General features: G+C 35.4%; 1 protein-coding gene across 8 annotated transcripts in view; it reads right to left on the bottom strand.

The window, feature by feature from the left end:
- Positions 1–10,703, bottom strand: part of LOC131322418 (probable leucine-rich repeat receptor-like serine/threonine-protein kinase At3g14840) — a 156,536-nt gene extending 145,833 nt beyond the window's left edge. For 4 of the 8 annotated variants that reach the window (XM_058353740.1, XM_058353737.1, XM_058353739.1 and 1 more), the window contains exon 1: positions 10,326–10,697. In XM_058353740.1, coding sequence (XP_058209723.1) covers positions 10,326–10,428 — 103 coding nt within the window. In that variant the 5' untranslated portion in view covers positions 10,429–10,697. Of the gene's footprint in view, positions 1–676; positions 724–898; positions 935–1,011; positions 1,069–1,717; positions 1,784–2,513; positions 2,586–3,812; positions 3,885–3,971; positions 4,044–4,131; positions 4,204–4,295; positions 4,368–4,466; positions 4,539–5,621; positions 5,694–5,790; positions 5,863–5,967; positions 6,040–8,507; positions 8,580–9,406; positions 9,561–10,325 lie in introns of all 8 variants that reach the window. The other 4 variants (XM_058353744.1, XM_058353736.1, XM_058353747.1 and 1 more) reach the window with 3 other exon arrangements.
- Positions 10,704–11,061: the final 358 nt, after the last annotated feature.

Here is an 11,061-nt window from a genome sequence, read left to right on the forward strand (position 1 = left end):
TTGCCCATATCAAACAACAAAGGTTCTTCTAAACTCCAAGTTCTATAAATGTGTTTGACAAAATAGCTACAATTTACATACAGGTTTTTAGATTTTGAGACACATCTTGGAAGCTCCTAGCACATTACGTAAACAATGCAAGCACATCATAATCGAAACCATATCTATCCGGTCGTCGGCGATAAGAGGGTTACCCTTGGAGGCTTGAAATGTTCCGGCCTTTCTTCAGAAAGTACAAACAAGTAGAGAGAGAGAGAGAGAGAAGCAACGCTTGTGATGGACATTTTCTTTGCATTTCAAGAATCAAAATATCCGAGAACAATATAACAAGATTGTAGCTGTGTATAAATATGGTATTAATGTATTTAAGATATTTCTAGAACTTTAGCTTCTATAATAGGCATATTTGGTTGCCCGCTTTGTAAGTTTCAATCAAGGTCTGCATTTCAGATACATAAATAGGAAACGAAAAATGTAGTCCATTTCAATGTCCAGTGTCGAACATACTATTTTAAGGATTTGTCTATGTCCGCATTTTCATGTCAAGTTGGGTGCATGTCCCATGTCTACTCCTATGCTACTTACGTCTTTCTTTATAGTACAAATGACAACATGAATTACCAAGAGCGATGACATCAAAATAGCAGTCTATAGAATGTAAATATTTTTAACTTACTTTGATTGCAGCGAAAGCCTCTCAAGCTCAAACAGGTGACCTTTCCACTGGAAAAACAATATGAGATCTTGAATTATTCAGCATTATACCTTATACTTCTAGGAGAGATGCAAACAGGAAATAAACTTTAGCAATAATACTTACCCCCCTAAAAAATTGTAGCGACAATGAAACAGATTATGCAAGCAACAGAATTACCATGATCAAGGTTTAGGAACTTACGAAAAATTACCCTTTGAAGAGCTTCCAAACAAGTTCCTGTAGTGAAATGGAGAAAGTGAAGACCTCACAGAAGATTTTTATCGCATTACAATGACTAAGTCATAAGATCTTACGTTCTCCCCCGTTGGCAATTTGGGGACCCCAAGTCAAAGTTGTTATATGAAAGATCACTGCATGAAGAATTCACACCGTGATTTACCCATTAGTTGAACGTCACAAAAGATAGGAATACGTTCATACATTTCAGCAGATAACATAATTGGAACAAAAGCTATAGCTTGGCCTTCTAATCAAGTAATTTTGTTCTGACTATTTCCTCAGCAACAATATCAGCCTAAACATCAAAGAGTTGACTTCCCATTCAATTTATCTAGTGTACTAGAATTGTTTACCCAACCATGTCAATTAATCACTTGAAATCTTAATTGCTATATGCACCACCCTAATACAATAAAGGGCCACTTTATTGTATTTCTATTATAATGCCTTCTAACATTTTGATGCCTATTTCAGCTTCTGCTATAGATATTATGCAAATGAGAACGACTGTCCAAAAATGCATTTAAGATATTCTCAAGAGAACTAAAGCTTAATTAGAAACTAGGAATGCATTCTTTCATAGAATGACCAAGACCATAAGGTATTAATAATCTACATCTTTAGACACTCAATAGTTTATGGATTAAAAATGTGCTTCACACCCACCAGAAAGGCCAAATGCAAAGAAAACTAATACATAATTCACAGTGCATTAGTTTTCTTGCATTGTTAATATAGATAACATAGCAAGATAAAATGTAGTTTAGGAAGCTAACTTACATGTTTTTTGAAGTATCAAGCATCCAAGGAGGCACAGGTCCGCTTAGCAAGTTCCCAGTTAAATACCTACAACGAAAACCAGTGTTAATGATTCACTCTGGCTATGTGCTTTTTCACGTACAAGAGCAGAAGTATAGTGGCATAAAATAAATCATGAATCAAACAATTATCTATATTAACAATGAAACTGTTTCGAAATGGAACACTTGATACATGCATTTTGACTTACTATCTCGTTGAATTTGGCTCCGAGTTTGGCATTGCAAGCCTGAATCCTACTTTTTGCCATGGATACTAAACTTAAAAAACATATTAAGCATGATCAATTGATAAGACAATCGAGAATCATCGATAGTTGAAAACTAACTTCTTCTTGATCAAATACGGAATCGATTCTTCCCTTGAAATTATCTACCATAAAACAAGTGTCCTCCTCATTGAAGACAATATAAAATAAACCTAATTTAGCCTCAAAAACGAATCTATTTTTGTTGTACATTCAAAATGGGCGAGTTCCCCTTTTTTTTCTTCTCTATTGCAGACAAAAGTTAATATTTTGAGATTCTAGCTCTTACAGAGGCTCACAAAGCCCCTAATTATCTACTTCTTGATCCTCTTATTATAGGTGTTGACTAGTTGGATAAATAAGGGTGCATGGTTACTTTGGGCCGCTGTCCAGTTCTCTAAGTGAATTTTCTACAGGGATAGATTAAATTGTACGATCATTTTCAAATGGTACCAGTTGGCTAGTAAAATAAAGAATATTGGAAAGTATATAAGATGTTGGTATCCATACATCATCTCTATTTTTGACAGACTACTGAAATTGCTCGGAATCTCCCCACTCAGGTTGTTAAAGCTCAAGTCTCTGCAAGAAAAATAACAAGACGTTAAGAATCAAAATGATTTCAATTCCCACAAAGCTGGCATATGTTTCAATTCTCACAAAGGTGGCATACTGTAGTCATCTTCAACCACAATTGCATCCATTATTTCACTTGGTAGTTTATAAAAGGGTAAATTCACTTACCTCCCCAAAGATCTCTGGCAAATACTCGCGTTTCTGAAATTGGACTTATCTCCCCTATCAGTCTTGTAGGGTAACTTCTGTTAGTGGAAATTGTTAATTTAAATTTATACCCCTTCAGTGACCTTCCACGACGTTTGTAATAATAATATTAGATACCTTCCTGGAAAAAATAGCCTTTTCTTTTGTAAGTTCTTACACATTTTATTTTTTAATTCACTAACAAGTCAAGGAAATTGATTGAATATTAAATTAACATGTTATCAACTCTTATAACTAGACCCACACGTTATTTATAATTGTGAGAAGAACCTTCTAAATAGGTTTTAGATATTTAATAACTTAAACAACATATTAAGTATATTAATGCAAATTAAAAAGTTATGCACGAGAGTATTTTTATTTTATCTAAAAGGTGTTTCTACCTTGTCTCATTTCCTTCAACCGTGGCATTTAAATTGGTGATAAAAATGAACGAGCGTTATTTTTTTCGTAGTTGAATCTATAAATCTCACAACATTAAAATGAACGAGGATTGTTTCTCCCCTGTTTTTTTTTTTCTATTCCTACATATGTATAAAAAACTCTTTTAAGAAATTGTGATTGGGGACATTAGTGTCTTTTAAATTGAGTTTAGAAGGGCATTCATATCAAACCATCATTCTAAAAGGGTAAATTGCGTAAAAAGAATAGGTTTAGTTGGTGACATCAGCAATTTCCGGTACTTAGTAACAGTCTCCTAACGGCATGGGGGAATCTACAAGTGACAACTACAGCAGACGGATGTAAGTGCTATTTCAAAAACATCAGGGGATGTTTTTGTATTTGTCTAGGAGAGGTAATTGAAATTTACCCGTTATAAAAGTACTGTGCACAAATGAGTGGGATGAACTCTATCTATCAATGATGATCAAAAAAAAAACTCTATCTATCAATGGCCTGTTATGAACTTCTGAGAGATTCAATGATACAAACAATACTCCTCAACACTATCAGGCAAAGGGCTTTTAAAGAGAAGTTACCAGTTATATACAAATAAAAAAGTTGAAAAGGCATATATTTACTAACAATATCTCCAAGTTTGTCATTGTTCCAAGGTATTCTGGCAACGTTCCATTAATATTGCAACTCCTCAAAAACCTGTGACACAATCAAATCATAGCACTTCAAATCAGCAACAAACTGGTATATCCTTCAAAGAGGGTTCCAAAGAAGGAATCAACTTACAGATTCTTCAGACTTGTCAAATTGTTAAGGGGGGGAAAAGGTGTTTGGGAACCATTTAAATCACTGATTCTCCTGCATTTAAAAAATAAAATGTGATCAACCATACAATATTGTGGCATGCATAAAAGCCATGGGATTAGAGGGTTCTTCTTTCACTCACAAGTCAGATAATTTTGTCAAAAGATGAATGCCAGGAGGAATTGGTCCATCCAAACCACTACCCTGAATATCTCTGCATACATTAGGATTGAAACACAAACGTGGTCAAGTAAATATTCTAAAGCTAAACAACCATTGAATAAATCAAAAAGGTCAAACACTCACAATCTGGTGAGATTTATCCAGTTTTGGATGAAATCTGGTATCTTTCCAGTAAAGTAGTTGCTACCGATCCGACTGCATTAAGCTAGGAATTAATTGATAATTCAAAGGAATTTCAAAAGCGGTACCTAATTTAAGAATTCCAACTTGTGAATTGAAAGAAAATGAACTTACAAGTCTTGCAAATTGGCCAGGTTTGCGAGTGTATCCGGAAGCTCCCCGGTAAAATTGTTTGAAGTCAAATGCCTTCAACAATAAAATGCAACCAACCAGTGATGAACTGCATGTTCTTAAAAATCTAGGCTAATATAACATGGAATCTCAAAGTAATTTCCCATGACGATCAAACTTTGGTAAGGGTGTGGGATGCATATCCAACAGTACTAGATCAGATCACGATACTTCAATCCTCTAATTTCATGATACCTTTTGAAATAGGAATTGCGTGTTGCTTTTTTTTATCCCATTTGATTTTAAGTACATTTCTCAATAACTTCCCAACATATAATCTGGGAGACTAGAGTATCATGTGTTATACATACAGAGGCTCCATTTGTCCTATATTGTTTGTCCATTTTCGACAGTCGAAAATTGTAAAAAAACAAATAGAAGGAATCAACAAGTTAATGCATTTGGGTGGGAAAAATTACAAAAACGTACTCACATAAGTACACTATTTGTTGATCTGATTGAAGACCGAGTATTGAAAACAGACAATGTACAAACATGGTACAAAGGGAGTGACTATGGAAGACTTGTTTCCATCCATACTAAAATGAACACATATCGGGATATCCTAAGACTCAAGCTTTTAAGTTAAAAAAAAGAAAAGAAAAGACCGAAGCTTTAAAGGTCTGAGGCTTAGACACACAATCACACCTGATATGACGTAAAATAGCTAAAAGCTAAAGTTGTTAGAGGGAGGTGCATATGGCAATAAATTAATGTCAATAGTTTTTTCATGTTTTGGTATAAAGTAGCGTTTCACCACTTGGGCCACCCGTTGAGTCTTCCCTCCACACTATCAGTATACAATTTGAGCAAATCTACTAACATAACAATGTGTGCAACATGCAAATGTGGCACTGCATCATTGGTGATTGCAAAATGGTTATTCACCCAATTGTCGTGGCACGTCAGCACGTTGTATGATTATTGTTGTACCCATTCCCATTGGTGCATTGCATTCGTAGACTTTCTCATACAATGTTATTCAAATTCCGACAAGGTGTTCTTGCTTTGATACAGACTAATGGAAATGTAAGCGTTATCGAGTATATCCAACATCATAAAAAATAAAATAAAAATCAAAGCCAACAAGGGTCTTACAGTTTCTCTAAGAGAGGAAGACTCCCAAGCTCTGGAGGAATGAGTTCTGACAAGTGGTTGAACTCCAGGCTTCTACAAATATCAAAATTTATACCCTAAGCAACAAAATCATTCAAAATTTTCACAAGCATGAACATGAATTGAAATGGGTGCACAGATTTTTGTTTACAGAGTTACAAGCGTGCTGATGTTTGCCAGATCTTTTGGGATAGGACCCGTTAATCGGTTTCCAAGGAGGTTGCTGCATTTGGACAAATAAGGAACTAAGAACAAGAAAATCCTCAAGATAACATACATAAAATCTAAGTATTCGCATATACAGACATACAGAACTGGTGATACATACATGGCGACAAGTTTCATCATGGAACCCCATTCTCGAGGGATTGTACCGTTGAGGTAGTTGCGCGTGAGATCACTGTGGAAATAAGAGTGCAAATGATTGTCAAATAAGTAAAAGTTTTTGATGGGATAAGAGCATCTCCGATCCTTACCTTTCATTCACCCAAATTTGGGTGGGAAGTTTGATTGAGTAAGCCATCTTCAATGTTAAAAATTCATATTTTTACCCAAATTTATTATTGAATAGCACACTTGTAATTAATGAAAGTGAAGAGATTGTTTGAAAAAAAATGGGTATGGGTTTGAATCTCTCCAAATTTGGGTGAGAAACTGGGTAAAACTCAAAATGGATAAGCAAATAGGTATGACATTAGAGATGAGTTTTTAGGCTTTTTACTCAAATTTTGGATATGAATAATAAATTGGGTAAGGATTAAAGACATTCTAATGAGGGCAAAGATAGCCAAAATTATAGTTTTGGTATTTTGTTCGATTTTTTTGTAGTTTTACAGTTTTACTAAAGGGTAATTAGATGATCTAAATTCATCATGTCAGAGCAGTACTGAAAATTCCTGCTAGATGGACAATCACTGACTGGGAGGTTAGTGTACTTCAATGTTCTAAAAGGCAGGATTAATTGCCGATTAATGGGCGATTAATCGGAAATTTGGGCTGACCGATGAGATTAATGGCTAAAAGGTTGAATTAGGCGGCTAGAAGATTAATCAGACTTTGGCGGCGATTAATCGCCGCTTAATTGGTCAGCATGTAGGCGGCGATAAGCGATTAATCGATTCATGGGCGATTAATCGGCTAATGGGCGATTAGGCAAGGTAAATCTGAATTTTTAGAAAACGAAGGGGGTAACTGTTATACTCATACCAGGTATTTAGGGCTTCGAATTACTGTGTTAGGGCTCTCATTCGATTAGCCTCTCATCGATCTGGGTCTGGGAAGAAACCCAGTCATCGTCTACTGCCGACGCCAGTACATGGACGATCACCTCTCATCACCGACACCGGTCATCGCCGACGCCTTTCATCACCATTCACCGCCAATGCGCCTCATTGTTGACTGTTGTAACTCTCGATCCCTCTCTCTTGATCCCCCTCTCTCTTGTAATCTCTCTCTCTCTCTCTCTCTCTCTCTCTCTCTCTCTCTCTGTGTGTGTGTAATTTCTCCCTCTCTCTCTCTCTCTGTAATTTCTTGATCCCCCCCTCTCTGTAGTGTGTAGTAACTTTTTAACAAAATTTAACACTTGAGTCTGAGTAGCAGAGTAGTGTAGTATTGTAAATTTATGGTTTGGACCGTTTGGTGTAGGCCATAGCCGTGTAGACCGGTAGACGTGTAGTAACTAGTAAGTATTGATGGTAGAGAAGATATATCACATCAACTATAAAAACTGTGATTATTGATGGTAGGGAGGTTGTAGAATATTTAAAAAAAAAAAAAAAACCCGACTAATTGCTAAAAGGCGATTAATAGGTCTCGAAGCTTAAAGGTGGTCGGCCGCCCGCCTAGCGCCTAGCGCTTTTTAGAACATTGGTGTACTTTCTCTAATGTGGGGGGAATTGTATTAAATCTAAATCTTGAGAGATGCCAATGTAATTTACCCGAATTTAAAATGTGCAGTAAAAAATTAAGATATTGATTTTCACACTCTTTTTTGTACAAGTGCACTCAATTTTTTGTCTTCATTTATGTGAAATTACAAAATTATTCTTCATACATTTTTTTCTCTCCACACATGAAAATGATAATTATGTAATTTCAATTCACATCACTACAAAATAAAAAAGGAGTGCATTTGAATAAAAGGGAGTGTGAAAATCAATTCCCAAAAATTAAGACCAAATGCAAAAAAAAGGAGAGATAGAGAGAGAGAAAATTGAAAAGTAGAGAGTAAAAAACTACGACCAAAAATTAAAAAAAAAACCACTAGAGATAAAAATAAAAAAACATTAGAAACAACTATCATGTAGGACTGAAATACACACATACACACGATATGCGAGTATATGAAAACAGTAAAGAAATCAATCGACACACAGATATACGTAGTTCTCCAAAACCGGATACATCCACGGGAGTGAGAGTGGCTGTCGTTTCTTATTATCAACGTATGAAACAGGGTTTATAACATTGAGTATTTATACCTACTCTATTCTAATCCTAATTCGGTATTTGGTTTGAATCCTAAAAATACCCCTGTACCGTACCACGGGGGGTGTAGCCCCCCGCACCCCCCAACCCATGGGCCTTTGGCCCAAACCACTCCATTGGATTATCGATGATGGGCCAGATGCCGTCGTTTGGCTCCACTCGTTCCACTACGCTCCAGCATCTGGCCTCTTTCTAGAACTTTTTAGTATCTCTTCATATTAACATATGAGTCACAGTTCTAACATGTCATTAATGTAATTGCTCTTGCAAATATTAAAAAAACAATTGATGAAAAACCATATTGTATAGTTCTAACTGTATTTATGACAAATTAATTTAGATCGTACCATTTATTATAGGTATGGCATATGGATTACTTACATATCTTCGAGGTGAGTAAGTCTCGCCAATTCTGGTGGGAGCGTGCCCGCAAGATCCTGTGCTTTCAATGCTCTGCATTTCACCAAGATTTGAGTGTGAGTGATTATTGAGTAGATAATTGCCTGTTGAAATTGGCTAATTTGTATTCTTTTTCACATTGTTTATAGTATTTGTTCTGGTTAATACTAGTAGGAATTATCATAGAATTCGACAATGACATCGATAGGGCTTATAAATAAGTGGGGTTATTTGAAGTCGAGTTTGTTTCGTTAAAAGTTCGTTCAAGATCGACTTATTTTATAAACAAACATAAGCTTCAATTATTTTGAAAATTCGCTTTAGCTTTCAAAGAGGCCATTACTCACCTCATTTGACTCATGATTTATAAAAAGATTAAATTACCCAAGATCGAATTACTTAAAGCTCATTCAAGATAAACGATTCTATTTATTTATTTTTGGATGGGAAACTTAACGAGTTTTAGAAATAAGTTCAAATAATACTTAAACTCATTAAGTTTCCTCTAGTTTTAAGTTAAAACGAGCTACACCCTATAATTCAAACAAAAATTTGGGATCAACTAGATCTAAAAAAATTACTGGAATTGTTCATATTTATAAAACTTGATGAGAAGATCACTCATGCCCAAAATAAGTTTTGATCGAAGCTCGTTCGCTACATGAACAATCGTGTTTTTGCTGGAACAAATATGTGGTCGGAGTTTCAAACCAAATTTGCCCGGAAAAGATACCCGGTCCAAATGACTTTTGGCGTGGCGATCTTCTCAACTAAAAACTACTTTGGTCATTGTTTAGGTACACAAAAGCTCAAGAGTTGAGAAGCAGAGCATGAGAGAGAGAGAGAGAGAGAGAGAGAGAGAGAGAGAGAGAGAGAGAGACATGCGAGTAATGTGGCAGACGGTGCCATTGCAAGTGCAGTTGACCGTATTCTCAAAATTTTCTAGGTGGTGGTTCTCGGTGGAAAAAGTACAGGGATCAACATCGAAATCCCAAGTCTTCCCCAATGTCTTCCCAATTTCCTTCAATGCTTCCACTGTAAAAAATATATATATATATATTGTGTTGAAAAAAAACCCACAATTTATTGTCTGGTGATAATTTCCAGAATCAATTTACAAAAAAAATAGCACCACTCTGTAATACTACAAATTACTACTAGTAAATATCGGATATATAAACTGCCATTTTCGCGGAATGGGTATTTTTCCCTACAAAAATGATCTAGTTTCCAGAAAATTATGAAAAAAATAAGTCTCAAGAATCATCAACCAAACAAGTTTCTTTTTTTTTTGGGAAAAAAAATTGGGTAGATAAATCTGGAAAACAGAGCATAACAAAACAACGGAAAATTTCTATTCTTTCGTTTAATGTACTTGGTTATGATAGAAGAAAATTAAAGATATTTCGCGACAAAATCTTTTGGATAAACAAATCTGGAAAGCAGAGTTACAAAAACACAAAGGAAAACTTTTCTTCTTCTATTTACTTGGGTTATGAAAGAAGAAAATTAAAGATATTTCTCGACAAAATCTAGTTTCCTTTTTTTTTTTTTTCTCTCTTTGCTTATTATCTAAAAGTTATGCTTGAAACTTGTAAAAGCCACACCAAAGAAAAGAAAGAAAAAAGAAATGGAATCTAAAACAGAGGAAAGTCAAGGGGAAAATACAACAATTTCCCCCTGTTGTATGTGCAAAGGGCAAAAAAAAAAAAACCGAAAAGGATATGGAAAACAATCAAGAAAAAAGAAAACTTAAATTTTAAATCTCTCTCATGAATAAATGAAATTATGTTTGAATACCTTCATCAGGGGGAAGAAGAGTGGCTGCAGAGGCTAAAGTTGTGAAGGAAATGAATAATATTCCAATGGCTAATGAAGCAAAATTTCGTGGGAATATCCTCATGATATGTTCCTTCAGAGAGGAATTGAGAGCTTCAGTACTGGATCTTGTAGTATATTTTTCCTATGAAGACTATATAGTCTATATAGTCCTATTCTTTAATACTGCAGGTGATTAGGGGAGAGAGAGGGGGGAATTCAGGTAGCGCCTTGGAAAGACTGTCATTTGCAACGCCCTAAAGACTATGTAGTCCTATTCCTTCTGAATGGTCAAGGTTTTTTTTTTTTTTTTTCCAATCAAAAAATAAACTTAGGCCATCCATAAGGAATTCGGGTGCCTATAGGCTGTAGCGCCTTAGAAAGACTGCCATTTGCTGCGCGCCCAAAACTACATATATAACTTTGGGGGGCATGTTAGGCCATCTAGAAGCAAAACCACGTCGTTCACATGTCCCCCAAAACCTCTTTCCATAATTCTTGAGGAGTCCCATCAATTGTTTTTTAGGAATTATTTCGTAATCTTCTGTTATACCATATGGCACTGTTGAAAACATTCAAAGAGAAAGAATCCATCCTCAAGCTTCAGTAATAGACTATCTCCCCTAATGAAAAATTTACGGTACACACCATCATGAGCAGTCTTTGTGGCTCCTTTTTATGATTTTTTTGGCTTAGTATATGAGTTTTTGTGGCTCAC

The sequence above is a fragment of the Rhododendron vialii genome, chromosome 4a (assembly GCF_030253575.1).
Source record: "Rhododendron vialii isolate Sample 1 chromosome 4a, ASM3025357v1".
NCBI classification, from domain to species: domain Eukaryota; kingdom Viridiplantae; phylum Streptophyta; class Magnoliopsida; order Ericales; family Ericaceae; genus Rhododendron; species Rhododendron vialii.